This window comes from Doryrhamphus excisus, chromosome 13, assembly GCF_030265055.1.
Source record: "Doryrhamphus excisus isolate RoL2022-K1 chromosome 13, RoL_Dexc_1.0, whole genome shotgun sequence".
NCBI lineage: Eukaryota > Metazoa > Chordata > Actinopteri > Syngnathiformes > Syngnathidae > Doryrhamphus > Doryrhamphus excisus.
Window position 1 is genome coordinate 12,935,615 of NC_080478.1, and position 19,848 is coordinate 12,955,462.

General features: G+C 40.0%; 2 protein-coding genes across 6 annotated transcripts; one reads left to right on the forward strand and one right to left on the reverse strand.

Moving 5' to 3' along the window:
• The first annotated feature begins 182 nt into the window (after positions 1 to 182).
• Positions 183 to 16,434, forward strand: ctage5 (CTAGE family, member 5). Of its 3 annotated transcripts, XM_058091005.1 has the most exons (29): positions 188 to 614; positions 999 to 1,132; positions 1,679 to 1,765; positions 1,857 to 1,923; positions 2,008 to 5,145; positions 5,241 to 5,378; positions 5,563 to 5,609; positions 7,196 to 7,327; positions 7,761 to 7,782; positions 7,919 to 8,007; positions 8,189 to 8,260; positions 8,357 to 8,467; positions 8,611 to 8,682; positions 9,495 to 9,599; positions 9,801 to 9,923; positions 10,038 to 10,208; positions 10,285 to 10,375; positions 10,851 to 10,918; positions 11,004 to 11,074; positions 11,173 to 11,274; positions 11,485 to 11,581; positions 11,790 to 11,857; positions 12,000 to 12,085; positions 12,180 to 12,293; positions 12,406 to 12,555; positions 13,529 to 13,687; positions 13,765 to 13,817; positions 13,889 to 14,051; positions 14,131 to 16,434. In XM_058091005.1, the coding sequence occupies exons 1-29, from the start codon at positions 494 to 496 to the stop codon at positions 14,337 to 14,339; spliced, it is 6,060 nt and encodes a 2,019-aa protein (XP_057946988.1). In that variant the 5' UTR covers positions 188 to 493; the 3' UTR covers positions 14,340 to 16,434. The 3 variants fall into 3 exon arrangements, with proteins under 3 accessions (XP_057946987.1, XP_057946986.1, XP_057946988.1); XM_058091004.1 differs by having other exon boundaries at positions 183 to 614; positions 1,857 to 5,145; positions 13,765 to 13,814; XM_058091003.1 differs by having other exon boundaries at positions 187 to 614; positions 1,857 to 5,145.
• brms1la (BRMS1 like transcriptional repressor a) lies at positions 15,477 to 19,684 on the reverse strand. 3 transcript variants are annotated; one of them, XM_058091013.1, is made up of 9 exons: positions 19,524 to 19,684; positions 18,919 to 19,073; positions 18,747 to 18,837; positions 18,549 to 18,676; positions 18,396 to 18,475; positions 17,991 to 18,087; positions 17,631 to 17,720; positions 17,495 to 17,559; positions 15,477 to 16,946 (listed from the first exon to the last, which is right to left on the reverse strand). In XM_058091013.1, the coding sequence occupies exons 2-9, from the start codon at positions 19,055 to 19,057 to the stop codon at positions 16,848 to 16,850; spliced, it is 789 nt and encodes a 262-aa protein (XP_057946996.1). In that variant the 5' UTR covers positions 19,058 to 19,073; positions 19,524 to 19,684; the 3' UTR covers positions 15,477 to 16,847. The 3 variants fall into 3 exon arrangements, with proteins under 3 accessions (XP_057946996.1, XP_057946993.1, XP_057946994.1); XM_058091010.1 differs by having other exon boundaries at positions 17,979 to 18,087; XM_058091011.1 differs by lacking the exon at positions 19,524 to 19,684 and adding an exon at positions 19,250 to 19,464 and having other exon boundaries at positions 17,979 to 18,087.
• Between the last annotated feature and the right edge of the window lie 164 nt (positions 19,685 to 19,848).

Here is a 19,848-nt window from a genome sequence, read left to right on the forward strand (position 1 = left end):
AATTATAAGTTAATTATAGTTTATATAGTTCTCTCAACTCTTGCTCTACTTTCATTTGACGTTATGATGCTAAAGTCTCATATCATTGGCCGCATGGCGTGTCCATCAATACATAGTTCAGCCCCTGCCCTCAAGTGCTAAGAGTGGAAAAGGAAAAAAAGAAATTAGAGAGCCGACTCTCACTTGATGGAAATTGACTCTTCTGATTCAAAACATCATACAAAAACTTGAATTAGTAGTTTTCTCTGTTGTGCAACCAATAACAACAAATGAAACACACACATGTTCTTGTATGTAATTATTCCTGTTACAGACAGGCCTGCTATGTTAATAATTAGCCCATGTAGGGTTTATATCTTATCAGGGCTCTAGCACTCACTATTGAGTCTTCTGCGGTGGTTTAGCTTCAAGGCAATGTCCATATGCCGACTCAACTGGTTGGACTCACTAACAGCAACTTTTTTTGTCTTTACATATTCCTGTGAAATCAAGCATGGCTCTTTCACGGGATGACTTGAAGTTCTGGAATATGTGCATTATTTTTTTGGTTTTACCTCATATAAATGTTGGATTACTATCTGACTTCAAGATCTGTGGAGATTCAGAGTGTGAAAGTAAGTGATTCAAAGACATTTAACCCTATAATGCCTAGAGAATCTAAGAGTTTTAAACCCCTCTGTTCCATCCACCTGTATACATGTATAAGAATGGACGGCAAAGTGAAACTGGTGAAAGTGATTCATTTCTGTTTCCTCCCAATCTTTAAGCAATCAATTGCCAAAAAATCTTGATGTCCCAAATATGACATGAAACAATTTTTTGAGTACAAACACTCAAAAATTCCCATAATTTGAATTTGTGGGCATTTTACTGGGTGGTTGAGGCTTAAAACGTCTTACTAAAATGTTTCCAAACAGCCTCATCAGTGTTTGTTACTATTTTAATCCTCTTTGTGTTTCTTTTTATTGTGTGTTTATGCAATATGTATGTGTGCACAGGCCGAATGAGCAGGGTGCGAGCTGTCATGGATCACCATGGCAAGGACTGTCGGTTCTTGAACTTCCGACAAGGAGACACCATTTTTGTTTACCACAAACTGACTGGAAAGAGTAACAATATTTGGGCTGGCATTGTAAGTCTGACTTTCCATTTTCTTTTGATATTTTCTTATGAACTCTATTTTTCGCTGTGATATAAGTCATGCCTGGCAGAACATTCATTAATTTATTCATCACGGTCATCGGAGCATGTCTGGCAAACGTATTTGCTATTTTCAAACATATAGGTAGGATAGGAACAAGCCCCAGGCTCTGGGCGTTGCGTTTCAGGTGGCGGATAAAGTTTGATGTGTTGAGCTGGATGTTTTTGCAGAATATCAAGTCCCACACGATTGACGCCATGTTTGTTTACAAGTGAGCTCAGGGGAAGTTACAGCACATCACAGAAACGGAGCGTTTGATTTGCTCATGCTAACCCACCTTCAGCACAGTACGGGTAATCTCTCATCATTGAAGTAGCTTTTTTATCGGTTCCCTGAGCTATTTTTTAATGTTATCGGAGTTATATGACATCATAATCCTAAGTAAATCCCTTAATATTTCAAGAATGTGTGTCAGTCTAATTCAAAGTGGTCCTTTGGCTTCATGTCGCTTGAACTAAACCACTATTTTAATTTCAGATTCACAAACAGTTTGGCTATTTTGTAAAAGAAGCTGTGAAAGAGGAGCAGACATTTACAACTCAGGAGATCATAGTTGAAACACAGGTATATCTTTTTTTTTATCAGAATTTGAGAAGTTATAAGTAAGCAATACGCTTCCTAAAGGTGTCTGACTGCGTATCCTCTTGTCATTAAGGAATCCGATTTTTTTTGTATGGATGAGTTTGGCTACCCCATTGACTCCAGTCATTTGGACACCGATGGTGATGACACTGATCTGAAGGCCCCACCCAAGGAAGCTGAAACAAGGCATTACACTGATGCATCATCTGGTGATGTTTCTACAGCACCTGATACCCCACCAGAAGAAGTAGATGAAAACAAAAAGGAAGGTGATGGTGCTGCCAAGACATACCAGGAGTCCCCTGAAACTCAAAAGTCATTGAGAGAACAAGCTGGGTCTCTCGCCTCTTCCTGGCTCAGTACTTCAGTGGTTGGATGGTTTGATCAAGGAAAAGAGGAGGAACTTGACAACACCAAACAACAGATGCAGGCTGAAGATTCAACGACAGGGTGGCTGGGCTTTGGAAAAGAAGATAAATCAGAGTCAACCGAATACAACATAAACAATGGACAGCAGGAAATAAAAAGTGTTGATTCTTTCACTTCGACAATGACTGGGTGGCTTGGCTTTGGAGGCGACAAAACAGCAGACTCGACAACAGAAAAAGAAGTAGAGAACTTCAGGAGCAGAAAACTCTATTTGGATTTAGACACACAAAAATTACAAGAGGAGCCTTCTAAAGAGACGGGGGCGTTGGATTGGCTGGGGAATGGACTCTCCAGAACACTGGGGTTTGGCCTGAACAACCAGGACACTGGAGACAAGATACAAGTCAGTAGAGCCGGGATGGATGAGGAAGAGAAACAACCAGCATCTGATTCTTGGTTTGATTTGGGGATTGGAGACATTTTGGCCTTCAGGAAAGATAACAGTGAATCAGGCACAGAATCTGATGCTGGTGTGAACAAGGAAGAAACAAGTGCAGTAGATGGTACATCTCAGATTGATCAAAAAGATAACCATCTCCATAACAGGTTAGAAGACGTATTTTCTTTTAATGATAAGGACAAAGAAGATAATTTAGATAGAACCACCATTGATCAGGATTTTATTCCCCAGAATGACTCAACGTTCACTGAGTCTGTGAGTCAAATTGAGGACTCCAAAAGTGAAAAGACAGACTTTACAAATGAGGTTGATGAGGGTTTCTCAGAGAAGAATCAGGATCATGAACCGGAAGATCAGGAGAACTTGGACACAGCTGGTGATAACGCAGACACCGAGTCATACCATCATGAGTTCATCCAGAAAGAAGAACGTAGTCCTCCAAAATTCACTTCAGACTCCCCCAAAAGTACTCAAACAATATCTGAAAAGCCACCAGAGGAGGAAAGGAGGGACACATACATTCAAGATGCCAAATATGTGTCTCAGATGATGGACTTTTTTAAAGAAAGTGGCTTTGAATCTTCTCCACGGCTTAAAGTGGAAGATGAAGAAGAAAAGGAGGACGAGAAGCTGGAGATTGAAGAAAAGCAGGGGAAGATGTCACAGTTACAAGAGTATAATGATAAAGACAAGGAAATGCAGGCTGACTTAGAAGTATTAGATGGGAAGAACACAAAAGAAAATGAGGAGTTAAAAAAGTTGGAAAACAGCAATAAGCTGGAGGTTGTACGGTTAGAAGAAATGAAGCAGGAAGAAGTGATGGACTTAGCACAGACAGTGGAGAAGTCTGAAGCTGAAGACGAAGCAGATGAATTCAGAGACAATTCAAACGATGAGAAGCAGCGAGAGGAGAATGAAGAAGGTGGCGAGTTAGTCAAAGATATGGAAGAGGCACACAAATTGTTTGAGATGAAGGACTTAGACTATTTGAAGAGGGAAGAGTTGAAAGAGATGCAGGAGATCTCAAATGAGTTAGTACAAAAAACCAAAGAGTTAGCAGAGGAGGAGTTGCAAGCATTGGAAGAAAATAAGCGTCAGGAAGATGGCAAGTTGGAAGAGATAGAAGACAAGAAGCAGAAAGAAGCAGAGGGGAAGAAGTTGGCATACATGATGTGGCAAGACTCAAAACAGATGGAGGTGGATGGGTTTGAGCACAAGAAGTGTGAAGAAATAAAGACGTTTGCAGAGAAGAAGCAGGAAGAGGATGATGAGTTAGTACAGAAGTTAGAAGATGACAATAAGGAGTTAACAAAAACACAGAAATTGGAAGCATTAAAAGACAAACAGGAAGAAGTGGAAAGGTCCGCTGAAAATCAGAGTGAGTTTGAACATGAGAAGCAGGACGATGTCAACAGAAGTGATAGGCGGGATGATGAAGTATTACAAAAGAAGACAGAAGAAGAAGTGGAAGACGTCGAAGAGGAGTTAGTGCGGGTAAAGGATGATGGAAAAGAGGAAGTTAAAGTGGAGCCAAAGACTGCTGAAGTCAAGGACGATTCTCATGATGTGGCTTATAGAAGAAATGCTGAAAACGAAATGGAAAGTCTTGAATGTTCTGATGAACTTTGTACTCAGTCAGATCAAGATGGAAACATCAGAGATAGAAAAGGACCTCCAGCAAACCTCCCTGTAGAAGACAGGCAGCATGATAAAAATGAAGAAGTTGTTGGAGTTCTCACCGGCACAACTAAGCCCGCTGATAATGATGTGACATATTTACATGACAAAGGTGACGGTGGTCCTCACATGAGTCCAGATCATCTCTATTCAGTTGATATAATTGAAAAAACAGACATGTGTGATGGCATGGATGCTAAATGTGCCAATGGAAAGATGACAGATCCAGTGCCATCCAAGGTCCAGGTTGAAGAAAATGATGTAGTGACACCTGGAAGTGAAGGAATATTTGGTCTTTTTAAAAAGGCTGTCATCTCATTTGGCCAAAGACCAATCACCCAAATAAAAGAATCAACAGAATCTGATGGAAAAACAAGTCAAATTTCCAAACCACAACCCCTTCAGACTCCTGAACAAGAAGTGGACTCCACAGCAAGCCATTTTCAAAGAGAGCCAGTATATCCGCCATCTCCATTGCCAACACCCAAATTCCATCCCACTTCTCCACCGAAACACCTCCCCAAACACTACAAGAACGTACAATCGCATATGAGCATCAAGGAGACGATTATTTTGACTGAATTATTGGGAAAGAACAAATTGCAATTTTTGGATTACATTCTTGGCAGTAGAGAAGTTTTTACTGAAGATGTTCATAGTGATGAATCCATACTGTTGGATATCGAGACACTTCTGCGTTACCACAGGGAGACACAGTTTGCCCCAAACATGAAACTCTCTGGTCGACCAGAGGAGAATCAGGACAAGACCGCAACCATCACTGCAATTGAGAAACTAGAACTACTGCTGGAAAAAATGAGACACACTTTCAACACCAGAAAATCAGACCATAAAGGTATGTAACATTACAGAGCATTGTTATTTTCATCACAAACAATTACTTGATTTCAGTAACTTTAATTGAGTAAATGCTTGTCTTCCTTCATACAGCTCATCCAAGCGAAACTATGGAGGCGGGACCAAGTCAAAGAATGGGGTTGATAGAGGGGGAAGAGATGGATGATACCACACTGGGTACTCTTTATAAGGAATCACGCAGTCAGACTGAACCACCACACTCACTGAAAGGTAAAAAATTGACGTGGCGGTCTAAAATTGTTTTTGGAAAAAAAATAGGCCATCTATTTGTCACAAGTTTCAACATTTGGTTTGTATTCCGATAGCGTTTAATATGAACAACATTCATTATTGTATTAATGGCTCAGTCGTACATAATATTGTGCTAAAGAGGGATTGTCAACTGTCTTTTTAGGGTTAATGGTGCAAATTCAGGACTTTCTTCAATGGATTCACATGCAGGTTGTCTCACTCCCATTTCTTCTATTTGTATTTTGAAATTTTACTTAGAGGGTGGCACGGCAGTCGGCGGTTAGCGCGCAGACCTCACAGCTAGGAGACCAGGGTTCAATTCCACCCTCGGCCATCTCTGTGTGGAGTTTGCATGTTCTCCCCGTGCATGCGTGGGTTTTCTCCGGGTACTCCGGTTTCCTCCCACATTCCAAAAACATGCTGGGTTAATTAGCAACTCCAAATTGTACATAGGTATGAATGTGAGTGTGAATGGTTGTTTGTCTATATGTGCCCTGTGATTGGCTGGCGACCAGTCCGGGGTGTACCCCGCCTCTCGCCCAAAGACAGCTGGGATAGGCTCCAGCACCCCCGCGACCCTCGTGAGGAAAAGCGGTAGAAAATGAATGAATGAATTAATTTTACTTAGAACCTCCTTAAGATCCAACAGTGCAAAATGTAAATTCTTGCAATTTTTCAACAACAACACACTTGTTTCTAAAGATAATAAAGACATGTTTATAAGTACTTAAACATATAAATCAGGTTTATACTTTATATAACTAGATAACAGCTAAAGATAATTTCGTTTAGTGACACCTGTTCCGAATGGTGACACTCAGATCTGCCAGTGTGGCGTTTCACAATTGGTGACGTTGCAGATCAACCATTTCAAAATGTAGGGTACACCCACGCCTTTGTCTTACTCAAAAGTGTTTACATGTTTTATGTGTGTGTGGAATGAATTGTATTATGTAATAACTTATATGTGGAATTATAATTCACTAGTAGAAGTTGTGTGAAATATTTCTACTCGTGAGAGCGGCAATAAATGTCGATAAAATACCCCCCTGCTTGACGTACATGTTGGTGCAGTCCACTGGGGAGGACGATGGTTATGTTGTCAGTTCACTGCTTACCGGGCTACTACTAATGACAGCGTTAACACTTAATATTTCCAAATTGTAAATCAAATGAACAAATTCAGACATGGAGCAACAGCCATCAAGTGAAAATTTTGACAGCGCGGTGGACTATGAGGCGACGGCAGAGACCTACTACAGTGTCACGGTGGAGAAAATCAAGGATGTAGGTTATGTGGCAGGTTTTGTTAGCATTTCTTGCTAGCTTCACCGCTGACGTATAGCTGTCACCTAATCTAGCTCTGTATTCGTTTTGTGTGTGTTGAGTATTTATTATTTATCTCATTTGTGCAGTTCAGTATCGTGTCATATCAGTGCTCTAAGCAAGCTGTCATAAACTATAGTGTGGTTTGTGTATATAAATAGTCATGGTTAATAGTTAGCTTTCTCAATATTTAATTGTAGGCAGACGAACTGTGTAATTGACAATGATCACGATCATATGTTGGATCTTGACATTTCCTATTTAAATAAACGGTTTTGGATGGTTTGGGAGTCATTTAGGTCAAGACTTCTGATTCAGTCTGTTCGGTGAAACATAAACCTGTTAAAAGAGTGGACCTTAAAAGGGGCTTTGTATACAGTGTGGTCTATTAAAAATATTCTCTAAATCCCAACTACAGATACTAAGCAAAAAATACAAATTAAAAAGTTAAAAATTGTACTCTTCTCCAGGTCGTGTCATCACTGCCTGACGACATCAGACCTGGGCCTGACCTATATGGGGTCCCATGGGAGCCAGTTGTGATCTCCAGTCTTGTGGGGCTGATGACACTGTTATTGTTTGGCTGCAGATGTTACTTCTCTGTGAGTATACAGCACAAGCACACACAAATGGCGTGGTATCACAATGTTGGTCATGGTTATGTTGCTGTATGTGTGGGGAGAGAAGTGGTTGACATACATTGCATGTGCTCTGTATTCAAATCATAAAATGACTGTATGCCAGCCCATTATAATATGGGACAATGCTAGTCAAAGCTAGTCATTGTAGACACAATGACAGAGCAGTCATGCCCAAAGACAGCTGGGATAGGCTCCAGCACCCCCGCGACCCTCGTGAGGATAAGTGGTAGAAAATGAATGAATGAATGAATCTTGCATTCTCTTCCTTGTTGAAGAACTATAAAATCACCCACTAGCACTTGTGGTTGGCTTAGATCATTGACAACAGATAATTAAATCAGTCCAACAATCTTTGGAATGTCACATTTGGTCTCTTTTCCGTCTTTTCCTACAGGTCAAAAGCAGAATGTATCGACGTAAGTTGCCATATTTTTTCAGTTATATTGTTAAATAATGCTGTCCACTATGCCCTATGTCCGTATTTAAACGTAAGTACTGTATATGTTTTTGATATATTTACATGTATTTACATTTTTCTCCTTTTTTTTCCAGGTAAAGAGCGGTGGATGGCTGAGCAGGTTGCACAACTGCTTGACGAGAAATGTAAAGTCCTTGAGACCCTCAGTGAATGTCAACTAGAGGTATGCATGTTGGCTGTTGGACAAGTCTTCACAATACAGTATAATGGATATATTGTCTGAAAAGATATACTGTATGGTGCTTTTAAGGTTAAATGTATACTGTATGTTCACCCTGATTGCGGCCATCCCCAAGTGAGGGCCGCTTACAACTTTAATTATTGTTACTATGCTTTATTTTTAGTATGATAAGCTGGAAAACTCACTTAGGGAAAGTGGTGTGTTGGTCCAAACCCATAAGACAAGAGACCTTGAGGTACAGCACATCATATCAGATATGTAACTGGTCAAATAAACCACACATTTATATACAGGTTAATATTCTCTTTTTCCTGTTTTTGGTTTCATCCAGGTCAAAGCCCGACAGTTAAACCATGATCAAATTGAACTGGAAGAAGATCTGAAACAACTAAAAGATCAGTTGCATCAGCAGAAAGAACACAATCTAGCGCAGGAAAAACAGGTGAGAACAGACATGAACAGTACATATTCACTGCAGAACAGCTGTAGTTTACATAACAACCACATCGCTGGTCAAGAAGGAGGGAAGTAGAATGTGTTTTTTTTTTTTTTTTGTAAAGTGAATTATATTTAATGTCCTTCTAGATAGCGCTCCTTGAGGAGAGCACGAAAACAATGGAGGAAGAAACCAAGGAGCTCCAATCACAGGAAGAACAGGTACGCTGTGCACATTGTACAGTCATCCTTCATTTATCGTGGTGAATCGGTCCCAGACCCAACCACGATAAGTGAATTTCTGCCTAGTAGAATATTCAATATTAGTAAACATAATATTTTTTGTAATTGGAGCATAGAAAACTGTGTATGAATACGTTTTTTTAACCATTAATAGAGCCCTGTCCTGTAGAGGTTAAATAACTCCTTTAGTTACCTTTACACTCCTATTATTCTTTTACACCCACATTGGTGTCGGCTCCAGGATCACTGCAGGGATGTAAGACACGGCCGTCACTCCTAGCTCTTTGCCAATGCCTTAGCAGTAATTATTATGCTGCATTTAAAAATAAAAACAAAACCTGGAAAATTGGACATTTCACTCCTCCAACTCGGAAATGTGCACTGGTGTGCCATTTGAAGTGTTGCATCTACCTTCACAACACAAATTAGTTACAATTAGTACAAATGCTTCTACATAATCACTGCATTTGAGTTTTTTGTGAATTGATTTATTATAATACATAAAGCCAAAAAAATGTTCTCAAGACTGCTGATTGTTAAATTCTGTTGTCCCAAATGAAACAAGTAGGCCACTAAGTCGTTTTTTCTAATATTTGTGCTTTGTAAACTCTAACTAGGATACTTCCCGTTTCCCACTTCTTTGAACACATCTTTAGTGACCACTTGACGTGTTTTTAGCCTTGAACCACTGCTTATAGTCAATGTTCATGCCCTCTGCCTTTTGCTGTTTTTTATTTTTCACCAGTAATATATCCCTCTGTGTTTCATGTTTTATCTCTGTTGTTCCCTAGTCTCAAACAACCCTTAAAGTGTACGCTATGAACAGTGATAGACTACAAAGGAACCTGGAAACAGCTGGAGAAGAAAACACGCTGCTACAAGAAAGCAACACTCAGGTAAGTCAATATGCTTTATAAATTTATGGTAGTAACGCATTAGTGATTAATATTACTGCATTATTATATATCATGATATACAGTACCTAATACATACATAGAGTAACTTAAATAAGTAGAGTAGTGAGGGCTTCTGTCAGTTGTAACAAAGCTATGTTGCTGGTGTCCCTCCCCTTTACCGTCTCTTTGTTCTCTCTACAGTTAAGGCAGCAGGTGGAAGGATGGGCAGAACGAGTTAGTGAGCTGGAGCAGGAGATGAGGAGGTGTGAGATGGCCCACCGTGTAATGCTACAGGACGTGGCCAACAAGGATGAACGTATAATGGTGGGTTTGCTTGGATGTTTGTACCAACATAGGTCTTGTCTAATATAAATATAAATATCGACCATTTCTATTTAAACACTTGAGGAGCTGAACCAAACAAATATTTGTTTCCAGTCCCTCACTGATCGGCTGCTGGGAATGAAAGCATGGGATGCCGAACTGGAGGGAGACGGAGGTGACACATCCAATGGGACTCCAGGGAGAGAAGAAGAGAAGGGAAAGTCAGACATAACCACTTCACAAGTCCATCTGCAGAAAGTTCAAAAACTTATTTATGCTGCTAAGGTAAAGAATCATAAGTTGACTAAATCCCATTTGTAATTAAGAGTAAACATTTGTAAACATTTGGATTTCCCTGTAGCTAAATGCAGACCTGAAGTCAGTAGATGAAGACAAGGACAGAGTGTTTGCCAAACTAAATGATGAAGTAAAAGCTAAAGAAGACTTGGAAGGTAAGTATAGAATACTACTGTTCTCAGTAACATGTACAGTTGCCGTCATGAGTTTACATGCACTCGCCTTATCAAATTAATTCTACTGTAATACTGCTAGACTGTGAAAAAAACAAATTTGCTTCCAATTTTGTTTTTTGAAGATTGTTATAAAATAATTTCACCTTGGAAAAATAATTTTTCAAATAAGTTTGATGAGACATTATTTTCCGTAATGAGTCTCTGTAATCGTTTGACAGAAAGTGTGTATAACAAATAACACAGTACAAATGATAGAACCCTTTAAGAATTGGTGTAAAGTAATGCATGGAGGGGGCAGCTTCGGGGACTTTAAGGATAAATGTGTGTCTTCTATTGTTAAATGTGAAGATTAATGCACTTTTTGCTGAACAGCTGACTCCCCCTCATCAGTGATACCGTATATATGATGTATATAACGGCACAGATCAATTTGTGTATCTGTATTTTCTTCTAGTGAGCATTAAAGAGTTGGAGACTGAGCAGTTATCTATGCAAGCAGACACGGAGCACTACTCAGAAGAGGTAGCTCACCTCAAGCCCCCGTTTGTGCTATTGTAACGCTCCACGTTGATCTGCCTCACATTCATACTGTTCTTAATGTGCTTAGGTACAGCGACTGCAACAGAAACTCCACATTATGACTGAAATGTACCAAGAGAATGAGCTCAAACTGCACAGGTACTAACACACAGATCCTGTACATTTGGAAATGAATTATGAATATGATTTAAATAGAACTGTATGGACTGGTTGCCAATATAGAATTGTATGTGCAGGCTGCTGACAGTGGAGGAAAAGGAGCGTCTGCAGAAAGAAGAAAAATTAAACAAAGCAGACAAATACATTGCTCTAGCAATGGAGGAACTCAACAACTACAGGTAAACAATATACAATATATAGCATTGTTTGTAGTATACTGTAGAGCTGCAATGATTAATTGACAAATCAACAATTAATTCATTATCCAATTAATCTACAAGGTTTTTTTTCTGTCATCAAAAGAACAAGCTTGGAATTAATCAACAAAGAAAGTAATCTTTATTTGCAGCCTTATTAAACAGTACATACGTATGTCGTTGTCTCCTCAGACTTCGTGCGGAGGAGATGGAGGAAGAGCTGGAGAAAACCAAGCAATCATATCAGACCCAGATATCAGCTCATGAGAAGAAGGCCCACAATAACTGGGTTTGTACTTACTTAATAAGGGGTCAAAAACATGTTGCGGTATGGTCACGCACCACACCATAGAATCCTCTGTTCAAATAAACTGTAGTTAATTGTCGTAATGATGTGATTTAATGTAACCCTAACCATGCATAGTGTTTTAATAGCAAGCTGATCTACATATCCATACAATAAGCCATTAATATCTGTGATTGACCTTTTTCTCAAGCTGGCAGCCCGGGCAGCAGATAGAGAGCTAGCAGACATCAAGAGAGAGAACGCCCTCTTCAGGCAGAAGTAAGCAGAGAATTAATATTTGGGGAATTCTCAAAACATACAGATATTTTGTATTGATTTTTTAAAATACTATTTGCATCACTATTTGTTTGGAGAATTTATGTTAACATGATGTCATTATTTACAATGTGTTTGGTCACAGGATTACAGACACGCAGTTTAAGTTGGATGCCCTCGAAAAAGATCCATTTGCCTTGGACAGCCTGGCTAGGCCTTTACCTTTCCGAGGTAACACACACAAACATACACGCGTGTACAAAATAGTTCACAATATTTTTAAGTGCATGTCAATAAACTTAACTTAACTATTTTGCTCCTCTAGCTGAAAGATTGCCATATGGTCCTTCTCCTCTTGGTCGGCCTGCGTCAGAAAGCCGAGCTTTACTTTCTTCTCCCACACTTCTGGAAGGGCCTCTCACCAGACTGTCTCCAAGAGGTATGTTCTCCCTAATATACATTTTTTGTTTGTTTAACCAAAGCAAGACAGTCATACCATGAAAGCATTTGAACCCCTGTACAATATTCTGCTGTAATTGTTTCTCCACCAGTGTCTCGTGCTCCAGGAGAGCCCCCTGGTGGCCAAGGGGAGCTGGAGCGCAGCGGGGGTCCGCACTCAGACAGTGGTTCAATTTCTCCTTCATGGGAAAGAGACCGCAGGGGACCCCCGCCCGGACCACCTGGCCCATTTCTACCTCAAGGTGTGTATCTATTTAGTGAAGAAGAGTAGCACCTATCCTGCCAAGTTAGAGGGTTAGAAGAGTAACTTTGACTGTTGCTGTTTGTACTGTATGTCATCTTGGGGCCTCTACATTCCTATCAGGATGGAACTATTTTTGTTTATGAAGGTGATGAGAAAAGAGATGCTATGTTCTATCAGAATATGCAAGAATGTCTGCATGTCAGCACTTTTACATAGCAACCATATAGAGTATAGCATTTTATTTTGGCCTGGAAAATAACACACATCAAAAATGTGTTAATTCACTACCGCTTATCCTCACGAGGGGTGAGAGGCAGGGTACACCCTGGACTGGTCGCCAGCCAATCACAGGGCACATATAGACAAACAACCATTCACACTCACATTCATACCTATGGACTATTTGGAGTCACCAATTAACCTAGCATGTTTTTGGAATGTGGGAGGAAACCGGAGAAAACCCACGCATGCACGGGGAGAACATGCAAACTCCACACAGAGATGGCCGAGGGTGGGCTTGAACCCGGGTCTCCTAGCTGTGAGGTTTGCGCGCTAACCACTCGACCGCCGTGCAGCCTGTTCTGTCAATTGTCATATAAAATTTATACTGTATGCATCTGTTTTTTACTTGCTGTAGTGGCTTGGGTGGAATCAAAACGACTGTCGTTGGCAGTCAGAAGTCTTTTTGCACCACAAATGAGTGTAACCAGTTTTGGTTGGCGCATGCCGCAACCTGAGATAAATGTTTGGTTCTTCCACCGCTCCCTCAAATTAGGCTGTCATATTCATTCATTCATTTTCTACCGCTTATCCTCACAAGGGTCGCAGGGGGTATGCTGGAGCCTATCCCAGCTGTCTTTGGGCGCGAGGCGGGGTACACCCTGGACTGGTTGCCAGCCAATCACAGGGCACATATAGACAAACAACTGTTAATTTGTCTCCACATTACCATTTTGATTGCATTTCCACAGGCTATATGTTTCCTGAACCAGGAGGTCCAATGTACAGGAGGCCTGGTCCACCCCCAGGAGTAATGGGTCCTCTGCCACCTCCAGGTCCTCCTTTTCCCCATCCAAGGGGACTTTCTACATCTGGGCCCCTAGGATCCCTCCACCCTGCAGACATGACAGGTGAGATACTACTTACCGTAGCATGGAACCATCCTTGGTGGATTTATGTGTTCTTATGTATATCCTTGTTATTCCAGATGGCACATATAAAGAAAACAGCCTCGGACTTGAAATGGATGACAAAGAGGTGGTGAGTTTTTGTGCTGGTGGACACCTACCAATTTGTAAGTGAATTTTAAAAAAAAACACTTTTTCCATCAGCCTGTTTCGAGTGATCGAAGGACTCCTCCTGAATCAGATCCAAGAACAGGGGTAGCACCACTTCCTGGACCTCCAATAGACAGTCAGTTTTCTCGAAGAGCCCCCCACGGACCTCCTGATTTTTACCCTCCCAGAGGACCAGGGGGACCACCCAGGATGCCGAGTAAGCTCTAAAATTGTCTTTGGAATAATTGCAAACATTATGAGTGAGATGCTAACTCTCCATCTTCTTGGATATCCAGTGTGGGCTCCTCCACCAGGGATGATGTTTCCTCCTCGTTTCCCTCATGGTGGACCTCCTCCTCCTCACCCGCTGTCTTACGGTCCCCCGATGCGGCCTCCTCCACCAGATGGCTTTCTACCTCCGTCCATGGTTCCTCCTCCATCACAGCAGAACCTCCCTCCTCTGCCACACAGCCAATCGCCAGATGAGCACACATCCTCTTCTTAAGGTGCCATTTAAACTTGATCATACAAAGTGGCTTCATCGCCTCCATCATTACTTAATGATACCTGAAAAGTCCATAATGAATGTCAGTGGATGGGGGACACCCAGGTATCATCATCATCGTCCTTGTTTTGTTTTTCCATGTATCTACCAGCTACATTCACTGTAAGACATTGCAGTCGGATTCCCAATACCGGGTCTAATTTAACTCATGTGCCTACATAAGATTTAGGCTGATTCTGCCAAAGGTATCTCATATTATCAGTCGTTGGAGCATGTTCATTTTGGTGTGATGACTGACTATGAATGATATCCAATCTAGGGAGCTTGCAGTAGATGTTGTGACACATTTTGGTCATCAGTGATTTATTCTTCACTTTCGATGGAAGAATACGCTGCTCTGTGGCTGTGTTTTTTTTAAAAAGTTGAATAAACTGCAACATGTCCTGAGTGATGTTTGTATTGGAATGACGGACCGTCAACTTAATGACAATACAAAACATGCAATTCAGGCCAAATGCGATTGTTGCATGGATTTTATTACCAACTTTACAGGTTTCATGGTGTCATTATGTTAGACTGAAGTGAGTTCCTTGCAATTTTTCAACTGGTCTTAAAATTTTGATCAGGAGTGTACAGTATGTATACTGGCTTCTGTGAATAATTATACATCAGTACTTTCAAATGTTATTTGTGAATTTTGTAAAAAAAACATAAATATTGAAAATACATTGGTCTCTCCATGGACCCAAGTTTGGAATACCTTATTTTGTTATACACATTTAGAATTTGGGCTGAGCTTCATTCTAATATGTAGCAACCGTCAATGATAGAGGATAATCAAATGTGTATGTTGATTGTTTAAATTGTCTTTTTAAATCTACATCTAATTCAAAGATGAATATGTTTGAAGTAACTAACTAGCTGTAGTTGTATACAGTATAATTCAAATAAATGTCAGTCCAACATCTCATATATATGAACATTTATCATAAAGGTAGTTATGTTTTTTTGTTGTTGTTATTGGTAGATAAGGGAGCAAAGGACTGACAATTATTTTACGGCATGATAAAAGCACCATGGTCCCAACTTACACAAGTGTAAGTTACACTCATTCCATTACGAGACATAACACAAAAATTAAAAAAACAAATCATTTAATAGGAAAACATCCCATCAACAAGAACATTTTTGCTTGATACATAACATCACAAACTGTTAAACAAATGCCAGTATCCACCAACATCAGCGTTAAAAACACATTAATTTATAAAATCAATACAATTAAATGATTTGTACTCATCAGTGAACATTTAAACAAGTATCTTCACCTGTTTGGTCTCCTCACTGCAGGCTTTAAAGAAAAATATTTGTTTTGGAATATTTCAGTACATTTGGGATAACCGAGAGAGCAGAGGTAGATACTGTATGTACAACATGAAACACTTTGTTTGAACTGACTATCAAATTTCAGGGATGAGTTAGGAATTCAAATGGAGTGATTTCAAATACTGTACTTTCAAAACATAACAGAAGGTAAATGGAGACTTAAAATGTAAACACAGCAGAAGGTCAAATAATTAAGAATTTTGGACCTGATGTGGTTTGATTTCTTTGAGTCAAGAATTCTTCCACTGGATGCTTACTCCAAAAACACCAAATGCTGAGTCGTTTTTTTAATATTTAAAGAAAAAACAGCCTGCATCTCAGCTTTGTGTTTTCGGCGACAAAGCATATTATTAAGTACTTGTCCTTACGTTACACGTTTGTGCTTGTTTCTCTAATTTTGCTGTATTTATTTTACACAAATATTTCACTTCTCAACTTTTCTTCTCATACATTTTTTCCCTCTTGATATAACTAATATTTTGTCTTCATTTTTGTGAAATTACTTCACTTTTTTTTTTTTTTTTAGTTTTCTTGTTTGTATTGTATGTTTAGAATGTGCCGAGGGCCAATGTAAAAGCGACAGGCCGCCCTTTGGACACCCCTGCATTACATATATAAATATTCACCAAGACTCACTGCTGAGCAAAATACTCAGCCAAATTGTTAAATATGTAATTTCATTTGACTTCTAGTCATTAAAAAATAATAAGGGGGTGAGAGGTGGGGGGCAGGCAACAAAAAGCTGCTGAGCTGACCTGAGCATAGTGAGTCACAGTGTGCATGCTGTTTAAATCCTAATGGACCTATACAAGATCTCAATAGGCATATTCTAAACACGATCAGGAGTAATATGATGATTAGGAATAATATGCTTATTGAAAATCCTGTTGCTGTCTTGAAAGCATTCATTTGCTTGTCATTCTCTTTTGTCCAGTTTTGGCCCTGTTTGTTCTTTAGAGCGAGTCAGTCTGCAACTTGTGTGTTCCAGCTTACCAGTGGTAACATGGTTCTCACATGTGCATTAGCTGATGTTTTATTTGTGTGTGTGTGCGTGTGTGTGTGTGTGAGAGAGAGTACATAAAGGTGTGTGGTTGAAGATCACATCATGGCTGTGGTGTTGTCTCAGCAGTTGAGAATAGGTCGGTTTCTGTCTGCTCTGAATGGGAAGCTGGTGCTGTCGGAATCCACCTTCGCCCTGTGGGGACCCAGAGTGGCAACGGCCTGGAGACACACACACATGTGTAGTTGTTAGAATGAAGCTTAAAGACACTTGATTCTGTTAATATGAAGACAGTCCTTCAGACTTCTGTGATCGCTGTATCAAAAAAGGAAACAAAGAAGATCCTTCAAACTACAGGCCTATCTCTGCTGCGTGGATCTAATTTGTGACCATATATGAAAACATCTTGACAAACGGCAGCTTCTTTGTGATAGTCAGTATGGATTCCATGCGACAGATCTACAATTGATATGCTTTCTTACCTAATTCAGTGGCGGAATAACAACAAGAAAATAGTGTCATCTCCCTTCCTACATCCCAGGAACAGCCAGGTTGTGGAACTGTGTTTTCAGAGATGCCTACCATGAACTGTTTCAAGTCAGCATTTAATATTATTTGAAAAATCTGCATTATTTGTGAATTAAACACAAACTGGCTTGTGTTGTGTTGCTATTTATATATTACATCCTAGGGCCACTTTTCGTCTTATTCGATGGCTCCATTAGGCCTTGAACCTGCTAATAAAAACAAGAAAAAGACATGCACCCACCTTTCTGATAGCTGTCCAGTCCTCCAGGATGTCCAAGTCAGGAAGCATGTAGACTATATAAGGGCGTATGCAGGGTTAAGGACAATGGGGGTCACAGATGTCAACATTCATGTCCATAACAACTCATAAAGGATATCAGACACCACTGAAGGTCGTCTCCTCTTCTTATCAGGACTTAAAGCATCTCTTCTCTTTTTCCTCCCTGTTAGCTCGTCATTCCACAGCTCTGATGGACATAGAAAACGTTGAGTTCTGGAGTAATCCATTCCAGGGACCTCATTACCGGAAAGTGCGTGCAGCAGTAATCAGCGCTACTATTTAGGTGGAGCTGCATTACGTGCAAAAAGCAAAATGTAATATATTTACAATCCGTAGGTGAAACTCGGGAATACTGAGCCCGTTGCTCCGTTGAGCACGTCATCACCCGAGTACCAGTATCATTACTGGTAGAAAAAGAGCTATGAATATTATTTGCCATCCCTACCCTGCATGTTACCTGATGTTATATCGATGCTGTGTCTGTCTTCCTCTAGTCTTCTGATCTTCTCCTCCAGTTCACTTTGAACTGTGTCAAACAGCAGCAGCTTTTCACTCTGCACACAGAAACACATGCATTTGAATGTGATGCCTATTCAATGACTAGTATTAGCATTCTATTAGGCTATATTTTCTTTCGAGAGACTGTTTCTCTACCTTCTGCCATGATATTGGTGATACCATGAAAAATGGGAGTGAAAATACTTATTGTTCACATTGTAGATGAAATTCCACTTCCTAATAGATATCAATAATGTAATAATATTCAGTCGCAAAGCACTCCCTGAGAGTTTTTATTTAAATGGGAGAGCTGAAGAGAAATGGAAAGCTTGTTAAAAGTGAATGTACGTCTTCCTATCCTAACCTCCCAGTGCTGGCACGCTGCCTGGATCTCACACTCGTACTTATTCTTCACAGACTCCAAACACAGCTCCTTGTAGATGCCTGAAAAACAAAAAGAGATGGACTAAGTACACAGACGGTGCGTTTCAGGGTATAGGAAGAGTGTAAACATTACCTGCCACCTTGGTGCGGACCTGCATGTTCTCCAACAACACGGCTAGAGGATCCAAATATTCTGCTGCACGGCCGGCCTCTACCTCTGTCAGCTTGCTGTTAACCTGAGTGAGACGTTCCCGATACAACCTAAACAAACAAATGTTTATTTTTACAATCGTATTTTCCAGTAGATCAGCCTTAAACATGGTGGGCTTACTGGTCTTTAAGATCAGTGAACTGTTTCTCTAGAGTTGACATTTCATCCAAACACTCCATCCTTCTCCGCTCACAATCCTCCTCATCCATTTCTGGAAGGAAGAAAAACACACTTGCTTGGATTAATTGTAATAACTGACAACATGGCTCTGTTATTTTCATGCTGTTCTCACCCGAGCTGTCTCCATCCTCTGAGACAGAGGAGGTGTCTGACTCTTCCTCCTCTGAGCTTGAGCCTTCCTGCTCCTGCTCCTCCACCTCCATCTCCTCTGCTGTGTTTTCCTTCTTCTCCCGATCCCGGTGCACCGGCATGGCAGCAAATTCCCGTCTGTCAAGTTTAATCAAATACAAACTTAGCCTGTTTCACATGCATATTCTATTCAGTTGGAAAAGCCGCAATAATTCTCATATCATGTCATAGTTTAACTGATTTGGTTACAAATGCTACATATTGATATTGCAGTTTTAGTTTAACTTACATGTTGCATCAATTTGTCAACTTACTTGAAATTTAGATGTGATTTTAGTGTACCTTATAAAAATCCTTAAACGTTTTATAGCTATTTTAAAAAGCCATGTGACTTTTGTTGTTGTAATATTACAAATATGGCTTTTTTCTGCGAGATCTAGCTGTTGATCCAATAATAAAGAAGAAAAGCTAAACACGACAACGTCACGACAATATTATTTAACACTTTAGCACGTTAGCTCGATAGCAAAATAACCACTTGTCGCTAAAATATTTTCACGTATATCTTAAAATCAAATTAGGACTCACATATGTATAAACTGACGGATGTTTGTTTCAGACAAACCAAATTTCTCAGAATTATACCAAAAACTTATTTACCCTACTCTACAATGCCGCTCTAGAGCAAAGAAACGCTAAAAACAAATCTCTCGGGGGCCTTCAAGTGTGTAGGGAAATGTAGTTTTCAATCTAAACCAACGGCTAGAAGTTGGTATCCATAGACTACGTTACCCAGAATTCAACACCAACACAGATCTCTCGTAAGGCGTTGTAGTTTAGTGCCTGTTAAAATAACATGTTTTGCTTCTGACATAAACTGAAAATTAGTAACGTTGTTTTATAATACACATAA

Excerpts from the sequence above, each read along its gene's own strand:
- ctage5 (XM_058091003.1), top strand. The coding sequence starts at position 494 with ATGGCTCTTTCACGGGATGACTTGAAGTTCTGGAATATGTGCATTATT. Across the intron at positions 7,328-7,760 it reads GCTGCAGATGTTACTTCTCT|GTCAAAAGCAGAATGTATCG; the intron begins GTGAGTATACAG and ends CTTTTCCTACAG. Across the intron at positions 8,468-8,610 it reads ATCTAGCGCAGGAAAAACAG|ATAGCGCTCCTTGAGGAGAG; the intron begins GTGAGAACAGAC and ends ATGTCCTTCTAG.
- brms1la (XM_058091010.1), bottom strand. The coding sequence starts at position 19,057 with ATGCCGGTGCACCGGGATCGGGAGAAGAAGGAAAACACAGCAGAGGAG. Across the intron at positions 18,088-18,395 it reads CAGCGTGCCAGCACTGGGAG|AGTGAAAAGCTGCTGCTGTT; the intron begins GTTAGGATAGGA and ends TTCTGTGTGCAG. Across the intron at positions 16,947-17,494 it reads ACTGGACAGCTATCAGAAAG|GCCGTTGCCACTCTGGGTCC; the intron begins GTGGGTGCATGT and ends GTGTGTCTCCAG.